Raw genomic sequence first — 21,862 nt, 5'->3', positions numbered from 1 at the left:
AGCGTCCGAAGGCTGGGCACGTCAAAGTGCGTGAAGATACTTTTCGCCTCTGGAAAGCTGCCTAGTCATATAAAGGCTGGACTTGTGCGCTACCCTGTTCGACCTTTCATACCACGGCCTTTGCAATGCCATAAATGTTTCAAGATTGGTCATGTTCAGGGCTTTTGCACCAGAGATCTGGTCTGTGCCAAATGCGGTGGGAATCACCATGTAGATTCCTGTGAAAGTCAGGCATATCGGTGCCCTAACTGTAATGGTGAACATTTGGCAACGGATAAAGGATGTCCCTCATTGAAGAATGAACTAAAGGCACTAAAAGAGAAAGCCATAAAGAAGGCAGCAGGAGATGAGAGCTCCCGTCGCCGTAGTGCTGCCCCAGCAACTGCAAAAGCAGCGCGTTCAAAGAGTGACAAAGAAACAACACATCAGAAAGTAGGGGGGCGGACCTTTTGCCTCTCAGACACATCGTGGCCAGCACTTCCATCGAAACCACCGGAACAAGTATCTACAAAGACTTCGACCGTAGTGGAAAGCACTGCAAACACAGTACCTAAACCGGTATCAGCCAACGACGATGTACAACTTGTAAATCTTCTAAAGATGCTTGTCAACGTCATCAGATCTCTAATCTCCGGTCGCCAGACACCAGCAGCGTCAGCAGCAGAGCAACTTTTGGAGGCACTCGTTCCTGTCCTCGACGGCCTTCGCTAGACGTTTTACCGGAAATAATTCTAACAGTTGTCAGCAGCCTCGCCCCTTTGTGCTGCAATTGAATGTCAGGTCGATGCGACCACGGCACGCTGATTTAGCCCTTCGACTAGTCGCTATGAAGACTCCTCCGGACGTTATAGCGCTTCAGGAGACTAACGTAAGGAAAGACGAATATCGATTGCCAGGCTTCGTGGGTGTCCACAGTAACACTCGATGCGCGGAACCAGCTTGTGGCTCTTTCCAGTGTGTGGAGGCGGCGCATACGCGCAATACTTCAAAAGCATCAGTGTACGTTCGTGCTGACTTGGACTTCGCGGTTATAGACACAGACGGCCTCTGTGACGATGAGTTTGAGTGTGTAGCTGTTACTGTGAGCCTCAGAGGTGTGTGTACGACGGTGGCAAGCATATACAACAGGCCTACACGTTCTTCCGATACCTCGCTACTTGAGGGCTTAGTGTCTCGGTGTGGTGCATCGTTTGTGTTATGCGGAGACTTTAATGCCCACCATCCACGATGGTGTAGCCGTCCCCAAGACAATCGTGGGGAAGAGATTAACGAGTTCATTATCAAGAACGATCTCCAAATACTGAATGACGGTTCACCTACATTTATTGGTAGAGGAAAGGAGCATTCCACTATAGACCTTGCGATAACAACGAGAGATGTGTGCTTAGCCTGGTCATGTGAACCCGACCCGTGGGGCTCAGATCACCTACCCATTTGGTTAACACCAACACATACTGCGGGTCGCCAGGATGTCGTTTATACGGTTACTAACTGGGACAAGTTCCGACAGCTCATCTCAGAGGCACCATCTCAAGACAGCCTATTTAAATATATGAGTGAGTGCTTACAAAAAGCTACAGCACAACGAAGACGGAATATCGGCAAACCAAACCCCGATCTCAAGCTTTTGCGGCTCCGCGCATGTCGACGGCGCGCTTATAGACGGGCACAGCGCTCTAAACGACGCACCGACTGGACTATATACAATCGCCTTGATGCAGCCATACGGCGGCATACAAAACAGCTTCGTCGCAAGAGCTGGGAAGCTTTGTGTAGTTCGTTGCATACTGGAAGTGGTTTTGGAAATGTATGGCGCATACTGAAGGCTCTCCGCACTCCTGAAATCTGCAAGAATCCAACGGCTACATTGAGCATAGCGACTGGCCAGTCACCAAAGGTAATAGCAGAGGCATTTGCAGACATTTTCGTCTCTCCTGCATCCAGAGACACCACAATTAGCGATATTCCTTCTTTGACAACTCACAGCACCGTAACCGCTTCCTATGGTCCAGCTTGCCAGATGGACGAGGCAGATTTCACTCTTGAGGAGCTGCGACACGCGCTGAGCCTCTCCAAGCGCCGCACTGCTCCAGGCGCAGATGGTGTGACGTACCAAGCATTGCGGAACGTTGATAAGAGTTTCCATGACCGTATATTGGACGAGTACAATGAAGTATGGAGAACCGGTGTAATCCCTGCTGAGTGGAAATCGTCCGTTGTAATACCAATTTTAAAGCCCGGGCGTCCGGCAAGACACCTCAAGTCCTACCGACCAATATCCCTAACTTCAAACATCGTCAAGTTAATGGAGCGAATGGTCTTGTTTCGCTTAGATGTCAGGCTAGAGGAGCTGAATTTTTTCCCTGATGTCATGAGTGGTTTTCGTCGCCGCCGTTCGGCTCTGGACAGCATATCAGACCTTGTCTCAGCACTCGAATTTGCTAAAGAAAACAAGCATTCCGCCTACATGCTCTTCCTAGACATACAGCAAGCTTTCGATTCAGTTCCGCATAAGGCGATTATTTTCGCACTTGCAACCGCGGGAATTTCGGGTCGTCTACTCCAGTTTGTGCATAATTTTCTATCGGAGCGCCGCATGAAAGTGCGTGTCGGAGGAGTAACCAGTGAATACCGAAATGTGAAGTGCGGTGTTCCACAGGGCAGCGTATTATCGCCGCTTTTGTTTAACGCGGTACTCGCCGCGCTTCCAAGTCGTTTGCCTCGAGACACTGACTTCCCTGTGAGCATAGCTGTCTACGCAGATGACATTGCTCTGTGGATAAGCGGCCCTTCGCACCTTGGTCCGCGGCTTCGTGCAAGCTTGCAAAGAGCTCTCAACGCTACTTCGGAGTACTTGGGTGAAGTTGGCCTGCTCATATCACCTACTAAGTCGGCTCCAATAGCATATCACCCTAAACAACGCGCTCGTCGAACAATGAGCCGACTGTATCTTGACGAAACGCCTATAAACTGGGTGCGACAACACCGTTATTTGGGGTTAATTGTGGATGATCGCATCTCTTGGCGTCCTGCCGTTAAATCTGTACGATGCAAATCGCACTCCCTTCTTAAGTATGTGGCCGCATTGACTGCTCGAGGTGCTGGTTGCGACCAAACAACGGCTCTTCAGGTGTACCAGTCATCTGTACTCTCAGGCATACTGTACGCATTACCACTTTTGAACATACCACCTAGTTTGATGGCCCAACTGGAGCGAGATCATCGCGTTGCCCTTCGACTAATGCTTGGCTTACCTCGTGAGGCGCAGTCTATTGCCTTACGTACTGAAGCGCATCAGTTACCCGTGAGGCTGCAAGCAGATCAGAGAGCTCTATATCATATTGAGCGTCTGCACCGCGCATCGAATGGTCAAGCGCTCCTTGATCGTCTGATTCACCGCCCATTATCTCGCATGGGAAAAATGGCGGCATTATTTATGGATATCACTACCATTTCTGATCATGCTGCTTCAGATACGTCTCCGCCTCCAAAAGGTATCACGACACATGTATTCCCCATTTTCCTCACAATCCCTGGCATGCACAAAAAGTCTGATATGGCTGTTTCGGCAATATTCCAATTGGCTCAATCACACTTGTTCGAAAAGTTTCCAGATCATCTTCAAGTTTTCACAGATGCATCTGTACACAACGACGGTCAAGGCACCTCTGCAGCTTTTTACTGCCCTTCAACTCATGTACGACGTATCTTTCAGATACCTCATCCAACTTCGTCAACAACTGCGGAACTAGCAGCGATTAATGTTGCATTGAAATACGTGCTAGAGGAGTTAATTACATCGAAGGTCGTCATCTTTACGGACTCCCGTGCTGCCCTTAGCAGGTTACAACGCAGTGAGCTTGATTGTCCACTTGTGCGCAGTATTACTGACTCTGCGAGCAAAATTACATCACGTGGGGTATCTCTCGTTGCTCAATGGATACCTTCACACGTAGGAATCACCTGAAATGAAGAGGCTGATCGGCTCGCTTCAAGTTGCGTTCATAACAACTGTGACTGCCCAGAAATTTTTGTGCAAGCTTGATGACGCTCGTCTGCTGATTCGTCGCCACCTACTCAAGCAGCATCCAGATCAGCGCGTCGCAAATGGAACGTTCCCGCCCCGTGTTCGTGGTCGAGGCTTGCCTCGTCGCGCTAGAGCACAACTGCTCAAGCTAAGGGTTGGTTGCGTGAACGTGCACGAACGTTTATACAGACAAGGGCGTGCGGAAAGCCCATTGTGTACGTCTTGTGGCTGCTACGAGACACTTCAGCACCTCATACTTGAGTGTCCCGCTTTCAGTGCGCAGCGCATGTCGCTAGTGAGAAACTATCATCTCCTTGGCCTGCGGTGTGCGACACTCGAGGAATGTTTATACCCCAGTGGCTGTGCATCTAAACGTGATCAGGCCCATCGCGCCCTACTAACCTTTATAGAAGTAACTAACTTAGGTTCACGTTTGTAGCATGAACATTGAACATTCTGTAGTAGCGTGACCTTCAGTGACCGGCCCTACTGTGTGTGATCTGTACTGTGTTCTAAGGCTTCTTCCTTCGAAGATGGGAGGTGGCGTGTTCAAACACCTTATAGTGTATATTGTGAACCGACTAACGGTGAAACGGTGATTACGTGCAGCTTTACTTGGCGTCTCATCGTGGAGAACACAATTAGCCGCATAGCGAACTAGCCATGGATGTGCTTGATAATTGTGGAGGCTGTTCGACGCAGCGTCACTTTAATTCCGGATGCTGAGTTCTACTTTAGTCTTTAGATTTGTCCTGTTGCAGTGTCCTGTTGCTCTCCTTTCCTCTTTCCGTTTTTCCTCCCCTCCTTCCTATCCTCTATTTCTGTGTTGCTGTCACCTCCCTTCAGAAGAGTAGGCAGGCGTTGTGCCCCTTCCGGTGGCAGTTGCCAGCCTGCCCCTCGCTTTCCCTTTCCTAGTACGTGTGTATATGTGTATATGTGTTCAAAACAAATAATAATAATAATACAGATGCATAGACAGTGGCAGCTTTTGCTGCAAGCAAGTCACGCGCAGAGCTCACTGACCATTCTCTCTATCGTACGAAGATTAATGGTAAGCCTTTATTTGTAGAATGACGTAAACTAAGTTTTACGCTAGCGGATAACTTCCCGCATGCTTAACCTTAGAAACATGTGGAAAAATACCCATCATAACGGCATAGAAATGCTTTAGCTTCTCGTTGGCACGGAGGAGGCATCGTACTGGTTACTTTATTGTTAATCGAAGCTTTTCATGAACTAAAGTTAGTTTGTACGCCAGCACACCGCATATACACTATATGTGTATCAATAAAAATATAGTTCGGCAGTATGTTACACTCCTGTAACACGTGAAGGCGAACGCCTGCTGCACACTTGGTAATACATTAAGTTGTACGATCGGAGGGGTCAGACGTCCAAAACATAACGAGCCGCAGTGTGAAGTAAACGTATGGCGCTGTAGGTCAACCTCCTCATGACACATGCCAGCATCTAATGTACTAATGGCTATTTCATTCTTTTTTTCGTTCCCTCTTGCTTTCAATCTTTCTTTTCTCTTTCTTCCTTTCTTCCGTTCCTTCTTTCTTCGAACTTTTTCTTTTTTCTTTCGTTCGTTCTTTTCTTCATTCCTTCCTTTCTTCATTAATATTCAGCAATTGTATTTTTGCTTCCTTACGGGGGTATGAGCATTCCTGATGATGGTATTTTTTGCATCACTCACTTTCTGCATCACTGGACTAGACACCGCTTTGTTCGGATATGAGCCATTGCAACGAGCCACTTGGAGCTTTTGCCTTAAAGCTTGTTTATTTCGCAGCCTTATATGTGTATGGAATACACTCCAGTGTATGCGTTAAGCAGCCACCTGTGGAAGCCTCCATTATTATGTTTTCTTTTTGCGTTATACTCGATTCGTTTGTAATTAATATTCAACCCATTTTTAAAACGTATTCGTTAACTTATTTTAATTGTTACATTTTTGCATATGTGACTACCACACGTTGCACACAAACTGTTTCCTTTTATTTCATTTTCTTGAGCGGGCCGTTAACTTTTCTGCGGCTATTTTTTTTCGCGTTTGAAGGAAAGCGAGTGATACGCTATCTGAAAACAGCCGACCCGGGTTCCCGCTTGCGTGTCGCAGCATCGCTGCTCTCGGACACATTCTGAATGAACTAAATGCTTGCACACCATGGAATGTCACTAACACTCATAGCCGATGGAGAAAAGAAACGCTGTAGACAATGCACCCCTTCATCAAAGATAGTGCTCTAATAGAGAAGCTCGACAATAGCAACAGACTGCAGAATTTCGGGAGTCTCCACGCACACTAATATATATATATATATATATATATATATATATATATGTATATATATATATATATATATATATATATATATATATATATATGTATATATATATATATATATATATATATATATATATATATATATATATATATATATATATATATATTAGTGAGTGCTGGGGAACACTGCAAGGGTTAGATCTAGTAGTAAAACATAAATACCCCAGAAAGGGTACGGGAAAACGGCGCCACGGTAGCTGAATTGGTAGAGCATCGCACGCGTAACGCGAAGACGTGGGATCGTTCCCCACCTGCGGCAAGTTGTTTTTTCATCCACTTTCATTTATTTATCATTTATTTAATTCAGTTCGTAAGTACAAGTAAATTCCCCTATGCGCCCTTAGTGTCATTGTTTGTTGGCTTCGGCTTCTTATTATATATATAAAGAAATCAGGGCGTTTTACGTGTGCCAAACCCACGATATTATTGAGTCGCACGCCGTAGTGGGGGACAGCAAGTTAACTATGACCAGCTGGTGTTCTTTAACGTGCACCTAAACCTAAGTTTTATAGTGTTTCATGACCACTTTAGAAGCTTACAAACACCACCAATAAGTCGCGACACGAGCTTGCTCAACAATGAAAGGCTCCCCTCCCCATATGTGTTCTTCCTACTCGTGTTTCTGAGGGAGAAGTGAGGCGAACATCCTACACCAAAAGAACACAAATAGTAGTCATGCTCACGAAATTCAAATGAAACCTGTTAAACTTGTGACAAATATCATATGTTTTAAAATACATATTGGATAGGCGCTTTTCCTCTGGAGTCTTCCCGGGCTCCATACAGACTGTTAAGATCATTGTCATTTATAACAAAGGAGACAAAAATAACTTAGACAATTACCGGCCGATCTCAATACCAGCGGTCTTTTCAAAATTTCTAGATAAATTGATGCATGTACGGCTCTAGTCATTTGGAAATAGCGCAAAAACAATAACTGATTCTAGTTATGGCTTCCAGTAACTCATATCTACACGATTGGCTCTCCAGCACGAAAAGAAGTTATATTAAGACATTTGATGATTGAAAACTATCCCTGAGAATATTTGTTGACTTTAAACAGGCATTTCATTTTTTAAACCGTGAACTTCTTGCTCACAAACTTTTACATTATGGCATTTGAGGCCAACCGCTACAGTTAATCAAATCTTATTTATTGAGTCGACCTCTGTATGCTTTTATCAATAGACACAGCTCAAATAGAGATACATATACTCAGCGGTGCCTCAGGGAATGGTCGCGGGTTCATTTTTGTTTAACATTTATACTAACGACATTGTCAACGTAAAGGGACGAGCTAAATTTGTAATGTTTACCGATGACACCGGTATATTCTGTTTATAAACACCGCAAATATGTTTTGCGCCAGCTTTTTGCTTGGACTAAGGCAAATGGTTTAATAATTAATGAGGATAAAACGGAAGCAATGTTGTTCCATACGAAATCAAATATTGTTCCATAAGGATTGAAGCTTTTTAAAGAATACTGAGATTGGACTTGCAAATGAGTTTAAAATACTAGGCCTTCTATTTACTTCAAACATATCTTGGCAGAGCCATGTGATTTACTGCTTAGCATCAGGATTAGCCTCCGTAACAAGCTTAGTTTACCGGCACAGCAATTACCTTCCCTCTATAATATAATGTTGTTTTTGTAGAATTAATTACCCTCTTTCTCTCAAATATACTCCTTGCCCCCCACACCATATTGGTCTGGGCTACGACTGCTTCAACTAACTAAAGAAATTATCTAAGCTTCAAATAAAAGTGGTGAGAGTATTAACATACATTGCCTATAATTTTTCGGTAGAGACATTATTTGCGCGTCTTCTTGTATTACCTACAGAAGACACCTATAGCTACCAGCTGGGCAGGTATATAATTCCGGAAAGCAATCAAAAGAAAAATATTTTAACTACACTAACCAAGCTCGCGGTTAAATCTCCCACAAAGTATAACGTGAGGAACCCTGAATATTGGTAAATGTACCCAATCTCCCACTAATTACGGAACACAAAAATTATATTTCTAAGCCGCTAAATCCTAAATATTCTACTTCAGGCACGTGCTCGACATACCTCGACTCACGTTATTCGAACTGCACACGCTATTCTTCCCAACATAAGTGGTTTTAACGTGACACGACCACAGTGTTCTTTTCTTGTTTCTCCGTTTCATAGCCTTCTTCTGTTTTTGCTTTCTTTCTTTTTAGCTGTTCTTCGTGCCTTGATATAGATCTACAGTTGTTGAACAAGTGTGTTATTTCAATATCCACTTATGTTAAAACGACATTTGCATGCTGTACAATCAAATTTCTCTGCAATGGTGCTTAGGGCGATGTCATGCAGTGTTCTGTGCGTTGTTGAATTTTGTCGCATGATTTTGTCTTCACATTATTAAATTTCGTAGATTTCGCGCTACTCTATGTGTTGGGAGTATGTACTCCGGGGGTCATTGTTCCGTTGACGCTTCTCACACAGCCTTATCAGAGCGTTGTCGGGTTTGCGTTTATTTGTGATTTTCCTCGTCTATACTGGGTGACCGTTTTTAGGTTTTACTCAATTTTTACGCAATAGCGTTAAGGGCTCCGTATCGCAGAAAATCCGGCGTCGACGAGCCACGCATACCCAACCACGCAGACCCTCCGTGTAGCGCAAGGCAGTTACTGCATTGAATTTCTCAAAGTAAAATGCGCCAGAAAAAAAAATAAATCGTAAAGTACGACTTACAACCTACAGACATGACAGCGTCGGATTGTGGCCTGAATATACGAGAAAACATAATTCTGTTAGGCGGAAACTCAAAACACAAACCACTTTTGACGCGATAGCGTTTTCCAGCTGCCGTTTGAGGTCTTTGTAGGAGCGACGCAGCCCCCTTAGTTCCTTGCACAACGTGAAACAAAAAATGAGAAGAATCGCGAAGCTCTCCTTCGTGTATAGCGTACGCCGCCAGCGTTTGCCGGTAAACATTACGGTCACATACGCTACGGTTGTCGGGATGCGTGAGAAGCACTCAGGGATCTTTGAATGCTCCAATGTCCTCCAATTTTTTTTTTTATCGCTTGTGGCAGGTAACATAATTATGGTCCTTGTGCTCGATTATTCAGAGAGGTGGAGATGACTTGCACGAAAAATAGAAACATATCCAAATATTAGCAAAAGTCGACTAATTAACTTCTTAATTAATTATATTTTACGGTACGTACATACTGCAATTTACCATCTGTAGTGCGTGAGCTTGCAAGGCGTATCCACTTGGAATGAATATTCAGAATTATGCCAGTTTGGAGATGTGCGCCATCGAACTCCCTGTAAACATACACTGTCGTTCCACTTCTTTTTTAAAAAAAACAAAACGCTGTCTTATGAAGCACAAAAGTATTTGAAACACCCATGTATTTCGTCCAGCACTTTGGAAAATAATATGTCGAAACGGGTGTCATCCTCGAAATTCATTTCAAGTGGATACGTCTTGCAAAATCACGGCCCAAAGTTCGTAAACTGCAATATGTGCCGTAAAGTAATTAATTAGGGATCCAATTAGTGAATCCTTGTTAATTAGTTGAATGCGTTTTGATTTCTCGCGGCAAGTAATGTCCGCCTCTCTGAATAATCTAGCACAAGGACTCTAATTATGCTATCTGCAACAGGTGGTTTTAAAAAATTGCGTCAAACATAAATATCAGCCTGTAAGCGAGATACTTGTGTTTACCTGTGCCTGACTTCATAGGTGTGTGTACAACATTTAACGTACCAAAGTTCAATTCAATATTTTTGTTCTAATTACTATCCCCTACTCATAGGCCTTGTTCTGTACAGCTATTCTGCGCGCTGCTGTTTTGAATGTTTTGTCTTATCAGAATGAATAACAATTGCACAATGTCGGACACTACCGTGCAGCTTTTTTGCGGTGACGGTTGGTCAAGCTTCCTTAAAGTTTTTTTTTCCTAATTTGCTACCGGGTTATAGACACGCATCCTCAATAATAAGTAGCATTTTTTTTTTTCATTTCGCCTCCAGAACGTTAAACACCTCCAGGTGGTCAAAATTATTCCGGAGTCCCCCACGACAGCTTGCCTCATAATCATATCGTGGTTTTGTCAAGTAAGATCCCAGAATGTCTACTGGTAGCTGAACTATTAAAATGATGTTTTACTAGCTCGGGACATGTTGAGGAAATCTCAGCTCTAACAAACAATAATTAACGACATCTCTGTTTATCTTCGCACTACAGGAGGAAGTGAACGTTTATGGCTATGATGATTTCTTCGGGTAATGACAGATTGTATCACGCAAGTAGCTAGCTTCAATTTAATTATTTTCGATAAGTAGTTTCAAAGAAACATAAGACCGCCAAGTTTCCTTCGAGTCTTGGAGTCTCTAGTGGTTGAATTCCATTTGTAAGCATGAGAAGGGGTAGTGAATCTTCGGTTTTTTGTTTGCTAAACACAAACATCGCTACAGCTCCATGACTTCATTCCCCTTCACCTGAGGTTCACACATACACAGCATACACAGATATGTTCTTGCACAAGCTATGACGTAAAACACGCTCTGTATGCCAACATTTTAGCACACACCACGATTTAAAATAAAAAGAAACACTATCGCAGAGGGAGTTGTTAGAAGTTACGTAGTATGTTACACGTAAGCGTTAAAGGTAGAAGTACCATAGCACAGTTCATTTTCTCGGGCATTCGTTGTACAATCGTTGCCCCATTCCTCTAGCTTTTCGTTTAAGAATCCGCTGTATCGTGATTTTGGCTTCTAGCGCGAAGTGAAACACGGACACAGAAAGGAGCGGACAGGACTAGCGCTTTCTGCTCCTTTCTGTGTCCGTGTTTCACTTCGCGCTAGAAGCCAAAATCATGTTACCGTACCAACTCGCCCAACTGTCTATCCTTTCGCAGTATCGTACAATGTGCGCCCCCCGAATAGTGCTTTCAGTTCTTCCAAAAGGACGCACGTTTTCACCAGAGTTTTCGAGCGAACGTTTGTGGCCCACGACTCAAGTTCAGCCACCGCCACGCGCATACGGGTCATATAATTTTTGCCCCTTTTTTTCCGCCGCCAGGAGCGAAGCGCGTGCACCTGTGGCAATCAACCAGCGTGGAGGAACGCACCACCAGGCCGCTCGACAACGGCAACAGCGGGAAGGAAGTGGCGCTGGCTCGTGAAAAGAACCGAGCGACTTCCCCCCAGCGGTCGCTTCCTCTTTCTGAAGCACGTTCTCAGCCGGCAAAGCGACGGCATTTCGGGCTCTGGGTGGTTGGCCGATTCTTGGCACGCGCTCCTTCTGCGCCACCTGATCCAATGGCCACACGTTCCGAGCCGGCTGGACGAGCTATAAACGGCTCGGCGGGAAATTGCCGATACATATCTCGGTTGTTAATCGATACCAGCGGCACGCCTCGGCGGACGCGCAATTAGATTCTGCAGTAGTGGAATTTCGCGTTCTCCCCTCCCTTGAAGAGAATGCGATGCATCGTCTATCAATTATGCGGTGGATGCCCGTTACTCAATTTTCGCGCTGCAGAGATTTCGTGAAAAAAAAAAAAATCTTGTGCTTCTCATAGCGCGCGCGCGTTAACTAAGCGCTTAATTCTGTGTCGCAACTGTCAACTTGACGGTGTGTATTCATGGAAGACAAGTTTACAAATGTGTGCATGTGATGATCAGTATACGCACTGAAGTCTATTCAATACTGGAATAAGCACGTTTTACTAAAGCGAGAAAGCAAGGCGAGAAAAAGCTGGTTGACCACCCTGCCTCCACTCTCCTTACTTTCTGTCTGTCTGTCTGTCTGTCTGTCTGTCTGTCTGTCTGTCTGTCTGTCTGTCTGTCTGTCTGTCTGTCTGTCTGTCTCTTTCTTTCTTTCCTTCTTTCTTTCTTTCTTTCTTTCTTTCTTTCTTTCTTTCTTTCTTTCTTTCATTCTTTCTTTTTTTCTTTCTGTGAACCCGCACCGGATGAAACAGAACTAGCAGCAAGGATAGCAACGGGAGCGCTGTCTCATAGTTAAGTATTGTGGGAATATTTGAATAAACGAAGTAAACGAACCACTTCCAGAAGCAAGTCAGGCAATCTTAGGTCTGTAGTAGGCCATACATACCGACTGTGGTCAAGTCATGAACATCGGCACGGCGGTCAACGACCGCAATAGGGATCAAATGAGAGGCGGTTATTACAGATGCGCGAGATGATGGGCATACTGGAGCAGCGCTAATGCCGTTCGTGGCCGGTACGATTCACGCATCTTCTCGCAGACGCCGCTAACACGGGCGGCGCAAGGAGCGCGCGCGCCGATGAAGCCACTGAAACCGGGACGGACGCTTCGCGCCGCGCACCCGCCAAGTGGCGCAGCTCGCGCACATCTCCGAAAAGAGTGCGCGTGGTGGCCTTCCCACTTGAAAACGGGGCCACCGCACAGGGCACGGCGTGCGGCAATTGTTCTTTATTTAGCGGGACTTATCTCGCCCATTGTTCCCCGATCTCGGCCTGCGCATGCCTTCCAGCTTCGAGGGCGCGAATGCCAGCGAGGCGACAGGTCGCATCCCTCAGTGTATGCGACACTGTTGCGACGAAAGGCCAGGCGTTGCTGAGGAAATTGTGGACCCACGGGGTGTATTATTTAACTCGACGGCCGCCGTTACTGTGCGACCCGACAGAGAGAAAAGAAAACAAACGATGAAGCGCGATTAGGACTTAAAGACCGCGGTCGCTATACAGTTACCCATCATATAGTATAGCATTATCGCGTAGTAGAACAGCCTTTCTTTCTTTCTCGGTTTTTCTTTTTCTAATTTTGTTTACTTGGTACAATGAAATGTGAAGGTCGTGGAACAAGTAAGGTGATGCGAATATGAAAGTGAAAAGAGGCAAATCATTCCAATAGTTCGTATGCATCTCAGCACCGCAGCAGTTGCAATAACAATAAGAGAGAGAGAGAGAGAAAAGAATACAGGAAGGCAGGGATGTTAACCAGTCAATAGTCTGGTTGGCTAAACAATAACGATAAAGCGTTCAGAGGGTGAGTAGGCTCTATTTTGCCAGGTACAGTTCCCTGCATACCAGGATGGTAATAGTAACGTTTCAAACGCCAAGTTTCGAAACACTGGCGCTTTTTTACATTGCGCCCATAACAAAGTGCAGCTGCCGCGACCGGGAATTGTGCACGCCACATTGGGCTTGTGCATCAAAACGCCATAAGCTACCGCAACAACTTTTGATTGCGGAAGCTACAAGAACGAGGACTATTCCGACGGGCTACATAATATTTTCGCTTTTTCATGACACTGCGCACATATGTCAATATCGCCAACGCGCGAAGATGCGTTGAAATAGCAAACGCGTGAAAATGTCGCACGTTGTGACTCAAGGGAAAAAAAGAAATATGAAAACACAAGTCCGAAGGCAGCAACATCGCTGATGAGAGGCGCCGCGATGTACCGTTTGGGACTGATGTCAATCAAGCAGAGATTATCGCAATGAAATGATGCAGCTTCGGCAGCCAAGAATCCAACCCATATGTTTTCGGCCTGCCACTGCGGCGAATAACTACAACATTTTTGGGGTCAGCGCGGTGTAGGACCATTAATTTACGTGTGGCTTCTCTCCCGCCGTGTGCAAGGCAACGTGACAATCCATTGCCAATTCGCAAAGGCCATGCTGCCTCTTTTTGAGGTTTCATGCACACCCTCTCCCGTTGATGGTCATGTTTTCCCTCGTCGCCTAGAAACTGCTATGTAAAGTTCTGTCGTGCGACCATCAGCGTTGTTATGTACTTCGTTCTGGAAGTGCAAGGAACATATTTTGTTTGTTTGTTTGTTTCTCTATTTCTTTCTTTTTGGATTTCTTTCTATTGCATAGAATGAAAGTAATGGCTGCGATGGTTCAATAATCAGGCTCAATTTCCCTTACTGCTGATGCAGAATAGCATGTCAGGCGACCACCTGCACGTAGTACGAGTGCAAGCACTGCCCTGATATCGAGGTTATCATGTCCTTCATACGCTGTGAACAACGGACCGAAAACATTTAATAAATGGACAGGCCACAAAAATATCTCTGTTAGTGTTTGCCAATTTCCTTACGAGAGGTGTTCCCTATAGCATGCCTAACAAAATTTATTGGGCGTTTATGTACAAATGGCCTCCTATAGAATGCAAAAATACAAGAGACGATTATCGTGCGCGCGTAATCGCACATCGATAGTGCACTATAAAGTTTTATGCTGTGCAACATTTCAGAAAACGCGCAGAGTTACCCATACGCCCATTATACGGCCTACACCTTTGGTCGCACTCGCGAGGCCATATAGGACCCAAATTTTATACAAACTCATTTGACCGCCTTCAAATCGCCGTAAAATCCATTTGAGCCGAGCGACGAATGTACTTCGTTATAATTTCGCTTTTTTTATGTATAGTAAGGCTTGTTGGGTAATACTAATTGCCGAAGCTCAAATAATAAGCGTTTAACCGTTCTATTAATAGATTAAAGAGCTTTAATCATGACTGATTATTGAATCTGGCAGCTCAGTGAATTTCACATGGGCGAAACGCGCGAAGTACGCCCACTTAAGGTTGTAATAGATTGCGTGCTCTTACCGTACCCTCCCACTACAGGGCCGTTTGCCTACGCCAGGGTGCATTGAAGAAATGGCTGTTCGAAGGTCCCGCTCGAGATAATGGACATTTCCCAGGCTTCAGCTTAGTCGCTCTGTAATTGATAAATTTGCACCGCTTTCCATAAATCGCTAATCTGTCCGTTATTTTGAATTCACGACTATCACTTTGTGTGCAAAACTGATATTGAAGATTCAGAATAACGTACGCCATGACGTAAGCTCCCAAACCGTCCGTTATGTAATGGCGGGCAGTGCAAATTGCATGACGTGTGGTTCTGAAGGAATTGCGAAGTGCCCTTTGTTTGACTTCCCTTCCTATAAAGAACAAATACTTGTCCTTCGCATTCATCTGAGGCAATTAAACGACAGACATTTCGTAGAAGAAAATAATGATTGGCCGGAGTCCTCGTTTGTCTGCTATATATAGGTAAAAACAATGATTTCTCGTGATTCAAATACATATGTGACTGCTTGTGACAGAACGACAAACGCTCGCGCTTGTGCGTGCATGCCTGTGTTGTAATTTTCTTCTTTTCTTAGCCTAATCTTTCTGCCCCTTCTTTCTTCGCGCCCTCGACGTAGGGCAGCTAACCGGGTGCAGCCTTGTTAACGTCCATACTTCTCCCTTATCAGCTCTCTCTCTCTCTTTCTCTCTCTCCCCTTCTGAGCCGTTATTCCAAAGACACAAGGCCTATTCGACAAAGTATAGTTTCATCGAAGCACCGAGCATTGTATGAACTTTAATGTTAAAATCCAGCGCCAAATGCACCTGGAAAGGAAATCGTATGCTTGTAAAGCAAGCCACTAACCAAGGCTCATTTTTATTCCCTAGTTGCACGCGCGCGTTCGTGCGAACTGCCAGCCTGTAAGCAAGCGCACCGGTTTCCGTAGATAACACCGATAGCGCATCACGATTCTGAAGAGTGCGTGCGTGCCTCAGTGCAGCTAAATGTAGAGGGACTGGCTCACTAGCTGAATTCTCTGTAGCTCACTGGCTCACCATTCAAGTGCACCATTCCGTCTTTCATGTTGTTTTTTCTCGGCGAGAAAGACCACTCTTGCATTCTGCAAGGTGGCTAATTTCACTGCTCCGTGAACTGAAGCGAAAAGCAGCAAGCGTCTTCCGTTATATTTATGACCACCAACGTTGAGCGCTGGAAAACTTGCCAAGCCGAAGTCGACTGAAACACTAGGGTGAGGAGGTCAACTGTCATCGAAATGGTCGTGTCAAAAGCAGCAAGTAACGGCTAGTGTGCTTTGCTCTTTACGGCAAAAATAGGATTGTGCTGCTACTACTATATTATTATTATTATTATTATTATTATTACGTTGTTGTTGTTGTTGTTGTTGTTGTTGTTGTTGTTGTTGTTGTTGTTGATAGAACATTGAATCGCGCCCACACCAACAAGTACTTGCAAGTGAAACAAACATTCACAGATAAAGAAAAATTGCGGCAGAACCCATCCCACGATGACTGTCGACGGTAATGCGTTAGCACTGAATCAACATAGCGACACACCGTATTGCTACTGTTGAAACTGGCTATGTATGGGGCGTGTACTGCACTAAGACTCCTCCTTCGCGCTTCCCTAAGAACACCCGGCGCCATGTAGCGCTGCCGCTGCGAAGACTGCACGTGCCCTACGAAATGTGTGGCGCGCCGATGCGTGGCGCAGGCTGAGAAATGCTTCATGCCGCAACTGGGCTCCACTCTCGCGCTTCATTCTGAACACGCTGCGTCATCTAGTGCACTGCTGAGAAGTCCGCGCGTGGCCTCTGAGACCAGAAGCGTGGCGCGCCGGTGCCTGCGAACGCTGAGGATTATTCCCTTGCTTGCCGCACAATCTTCGTACATACTCAGTGGGTCAAATCGCGGGAGGTTCTTTGAAGAGCGACACATACCCAGTGTATTCATGGCGCAGCGCGCTAAAGCGCAGCGTGAAATAGATTTATTGAAAAGCGGCAGCACTCTCAGACAGAGGTACACCCTTTGGGGTGTATCTCTGCCACACAACGATAATCGGCATCTGCCTTGCTTGCGTTTCCTTTCTTGAAAACGCCGCGCCCGCTACTTTCCTGTTGGGAAAGCTATGTCATGCTGATAACGCGCATGCCGTTCGTTACTGGAAAGTACCGGGCTCGCCGCGGTAAAGAAAGGAAATGCGGACAAGACAGATGACGATTATCGTTGTGTGGCAAAATGGTGTAGTATTGCTTAAGAGTGTACAGTGAGATATCCTGTGCGTTTGTGGCGCGGGCACGCTGCTAATGCATCAGGTTGATGTCGTTGAGGAACCGTTGTGACTTGGGTTCGATTCCGCTCAGCATCGAAGAAGATTAAGGGATATTTTTCGTCATCGTAGAACGGCACAATCTTAGTGGCACATACCTAGTTGCCCAAGTTGGCATCGAGAGAGAGAGAGAGAAACTTTATTGTAATTATAAAGATTTGAAGGAGGGGTGGTCGGAGCCTCTCAGTCCAGGGCCCCACTGGCCTCTGCCGCCTGCCTGACCTGGCTAATTAAGGACTTTTGTCCTGCCAGGTCCGAGCGGGCGAGCTGTGCCTCCCACTGCTCCATTGTCCTACTGGTGTTTGGCCTATGAGGGTGCTTAGTGCACTCCCAGGTTATGTGCATTAGGGTAGGTATGCCACCGCACCAAGGACAGTTGGCCCTATAACGAGTGGGATACATGGCGTTCAGCAATTTTAAATGTGGGAACACCCCGGTCTGTATTTTACGCCAATCGGCGGCCTCTTCCCCGTTAAGTTGTGGGTGAGGCGGCGGGTATTTTCTTCGGACTCCACGCTGATGAGCAAGGATGTCTTTGGCATTTAAATTGGTGGAATTTTGTGAGGGGTAGTGCGGGTGGGTGAGGTTAGAAGAGGACGCCGTCGCTCGGTTAGTCAACTCTCGAGCTAACGCGTTAGCCTTTTCGTTCCCCTGTACCCCCGCGTGGCCCGGGCACCAGAGTAGGCGATGATGGTGGTTGAAGGATCTGGGGATTATCGCGAGGCTAGCCGCAGTCACGTGCCCCTTGAGAAACATGCGACATGTCTCCTGGGAGTCCGTGACCACGACCGAGTCCCTTTGCGAACGCTCCGCGTGAGCGAGTGCGATCGCCACTGCTAACATTTCGGCCGAGGTTGGGGATCCCGCCGTGGCCGACGCGGTAATATGCTGTTGGCTGATAGCGTTCACGACTGCGAGGGCGTACCTCCTTTGGTAGCGCTGCCCGGTCGTCTCTGCATACAGAGCTGCGTCCGTGTAGTACGTGTTGTACCTATGGTTATTAGAGTAGGCTGATTGAATGTGTTGTGCACGTGCTTTGCGCCTTTCTTTGTTGTACTCTGGATGCATATTCTTTGGAATTGGGGCTACTGTAATTTTGGATCTCATAGAAGGAGGGAGAGGTACGGCCTGCTCTGTGAGATAAATGGGGTATGCTGGGATATTGAGTCTAGCCAATATTGCCCTACCAGTTTTTGTGAAGCTGAGGCGCTCCCTCTGTCGCATCAGGGTGGCTTGCCTTAGTTCGTCGAAAGTATTGTGCACTCCCAAAGCTAACATGCGCTCCGTTGAAGTACATTTAGGCAGGCCCAGAGCAGCTTTGAAAGCGGTTCGGATTATTGTGTCAGCCTGCTTTTCCTCCTTCCTGTTCAGGATTTGGTACGGTAAGCCATACGTTATTCGACTAACCACTAAGGCCTGTACCAGCCTTAGGGTGTCGTCTTCTCGCATTCCCGCTTTTCGATACGTCACGCGACGTATCATTTGGGCTATGTTGTTGGCTGTGGATTTGAGGGTCTTGAGTGTCTGTAGTGCTCTCCCGTCGCTCTGAAGCCACAAACCCAGGACTCGCATCGTAGGTACCTCTCGGACTGATTGGCCCTCCACCACAATGTTAATCGATCCTCTGGATTTGTAGCCTTTCGCGTGTATCCGGATAACCTCAGATTTTTCGGGTGCGCACTTCAGGCCACTCCATCTAGAAAATTTCTCCACCGCTAATACTGCACTTTGGAGCGTATATTCCTTATCCCCTAGTGAACCTCTGCTCGTCCACAGCGTGATGTCGTCTGCGTAGAGCGTGTAACCTAGGTCGGGTATCCGATCCAGATCGCGCGCGAGGCGACACATCGCAATGTTGAAGAGAAGAGGAGATAATATAGCTCCTTGAGGTGTTCCTTTGTCAGGCATTTTAAATAAATCCGAAGTGATTTGGCCAATACTGATGCTCGCCTCGCGGTTGGAAAGAAACGCTCTTAAGTAATTGTATGTGCGCTCACCACAACCCGCGAGTTCGAGTTCCTCCAATATTGCGGCGTGAGAGACGTTGTCAAAGGCTCCTTTAAGGTCTAGTGCTAGGACTAGTCTCTCGTCGCCGTACGGTATATTAGTTAGAATTTCGTCTCTAAGTAGGAGGAATGCGTCCTGGCAAGATAAACCCGGGCGAAATCCTATCATGGAGTCCGGGAACCAGCTCCGCTCTTCCAGGTATCGCTGCAATCTGCTATGGATAACCCTTTCATAGAGCTTACCTAGGCAGGACGTGAGCGACACCGGCCGTAGTGTATCAATCGAGGGATTCTTTTTTGGTTTGGGGATCATGATTATTTTAGCCAATTTCCACTCTTGGGGCAAGTCTCCCTTGGCCCAGCACTCGCTATTAAATATCTTTGTGATTTTCGCTAGGGCTACCAAATCCATGTTTCGAATCATTGCATTTGTGATCGAGTCTGGGCCCGGTGCCGAGTTTTTAACTGCGGATTGTGCCGCCTCATAAACTTCCGCGTACGTTATATCTCCGTCTAATTTAGGGTTCGCCTGCCCCGCGTATTGTCTCCTCGCGTAGCAGGATCCCGTGGCAGGTGAGAGTCCTATGTACTTTTTCTGAAGCGCATGAACGAGATCTTGGTCTGTACCCTCGAAGTTGTCTGCTATAATTTGGAGCTTCTTGTTATTCTCAGTACGCGTGCTCATCGGGTCTAGCATGCTTCGTAGTATTCGCCACGTACTGCTTGTTCCCAGAGTTCCTGACAGGGTTCCACAGAACGTCGCCCACTCGTTTTTAGCGAGCTCGTTGGCATGGCCTTGGGCTTGCTCTGCCAAGAGAGCGATGCGTTGTCTCAGGTGTTTGTTTAGACGTTGTCTTTTCCACCTCTTGGCCAGTTTCCGCCTCTCTTCCCATAGGCTGACCAGGTGAGAGTCTATCACCGGCACCTCCGCTGTACGCTCAATGGCTTTAGTGGTGTCCCCGTGTGCTCGTCGAAGGAATTCGGTCCATTCTCGCATGTTGGTCGGGGCTGTATCCGACTCCTCTAGAGCTCTCTGGAGTTTTCTATAACGAGGCCAGTCAGTTAATTTAGTCTTTCCTATTGTTCTCCGTATGTTGGGCGTGGAGAGCGCTACTCGGATTATGTCGTGATCGCTTCCCAAATTTTCATCAAAGGAAACCCATTGTGCGTCTCTGATGTTAATTGTAAAGGCACGGTCGGGTGCCGTGTCTCTACTGACGCTGTTACCCGTGCGCGTCGGTTTTCCGATCTGATTGATTGCCCGTAAGCCCAAGGCCGTTGCGGTGCGCTCGAGTAGGAACCCTTTGGGCGACGTTTTCGCGTATCCCCATAGTATGTGGGGTGCATTAAAGTCACCTACTATCACCGCCTTATCCCTGGTGCCCGCTAAATCTTTTGTTGCTGAGAGAATGTGGGGTAGGTCGTTCCCTTTGCTTTTGGGAGGACTGTACAGATTAGTGATTAGTGTGTGTGCCTTACTTCGTTTATTTGGCATCACACTGATAACTATGGAATTAGTATCTCCCTCAGTTGGCGGAAGTGTTAATAATTGAGCGTTTATCGACTTGCTCACCAGCGTGGCGACCTTCGAATTTTGAGGATCGCTCAGAGTGTAGTATCCCTGCAGTTTGGCCGGCTTGGCCCCGACCTCCTGCAGGCATATCACGTCCGGAGCGATTCCGGAGTTTTTGATAAACTGGTGGAACACTGCCGCTTTCCTGGAGAAGGAGCGGCAGTTCCATTGCCATATCTCTAATTGGTCTGAATTTTGTATTCGTTGTGATTTCTTAGCGTGATTAGCCATGTTGCCCACTCTTATTTTAAGCCCGTGACGTTTCCGTGTCCGAGCCGTCGGATTCTGTTACGCAGTGGCTTATTTTAGTTTTTGCCGAACCCGCTCCTATCGCAATTGCGCGTTTTTTGGTTGGAACAGCCTTCGAGACTGCCCTAAGCTGTTCCGCCACGAACCCCTTGTGTATCTCGAAGTCCTTCGTGCACTGTTGTTGAAATTCCGTTAACCTTTGGGTAATTAATGTCATCATTTCATGCATAAATATTTTCAAGTTTTCCGCGATCATTGTCTGGATCTGCGCTGCCGTTATCTGCGCGTTTTGTGAGATTTGGGTTGTCGGAGACTGCGTGGAGACGGAGTTTATATCTGCCACCGCTTTCGCTTTGGCTATTTCTTCAGATTGACGCGGCATTTCCTGCTGTGGTATTGTGCTATTGAAGCGCGCCTCTAACTCTGACACTTGTTTCTCAAGTGATTGTCGTTTGCGTTCTTCTCCTGAGAGCTGTTCTCTTAGTCGCGCATTTTCCTTTTCCAATTTTTGAATGCGTTTATCATTTTCACCAGTATTCTGTTTTGGAGCAGTGGGAGAAACAACCCTCGCCCAGCTCACCTGCTGTTTTTTAGGCAGTGGCGAATTTGACCGCTGCGAAGCCCTGGAGCTGGAGGGGTCCCTCGACGGAGTATTGCTCTTCGCTCTACTTCCGTGTGGAGATCTGGATCGCGATCGGTGCCGGTAGAAGTCTTCCTCTTCCATGGACTCGAACCAGCGC

The 21,862-nt window shown here is 46.4% G+C and overlaps 2 protein-coding genes across 4 annotated transcripts in view; one reads left to right on the top strand and one right to left on the bottom strand.

Annotated features, from left to right (window-relative positions):
- The window catches only part of LOC139055520 (nose resistant to fluoxetine protein 6-like), a 94,282-nt gene that overhangs the window by 25,934 nt on the left and 46,486 nt on the right, over nt 1–21,862 (bottom strand). The window lies entirely within an intron of this gene.
- The window catches only part of LOC139055522 (uncharacterized), a 69,773-nt gene that overhangs the window by 34,172 nt on the left and 13,739 nt on the right, over nt 1–21,862 (top strand). For 2 of the 3 annotated variants that reach the window (XR_011511835.1, XM_070533032.1), the window contains one exon: nt 11,453–12,050. The exons of the other annotated variant lie outside the window; for it this stretch is intronic. Coding sequence is in view for 1 of the 2 variants with exons in the window: in XM_070533032.1 (XP_070389133.1) it covers nt 11,453–11,555 (103 nt within the window). In the remaining variant the exon portion in view is untranslated. Of the gene's footprint in view, nt 1–11,452; nt 12,051–21,862 lie in introns of those variants that run through there. 3 annotated transcript variants of the gene reach the window in all.

Source organism: Dermacentor albipictus, chromosome 1 (genome assembly GCF_038994185.2).
Source record: "Dermacentor albipictus isolate Rhodes 1998 colony chromosome 1, USDA_Dalb.pri_finalv2, whole genome shotgun sequence".
Taxonomy (NCBI): domain Eukaryota; kingdom Metazoa; phylum Arthropoda; class Arachnida; order Ixodida; family Ixodidae; genus Dermacentor; species Dermacentor albipictus.
Note: the sequence above shows the minus strand (reverse complement) of the source record. Positions and strands in the feature narration are given on the sequence as shown.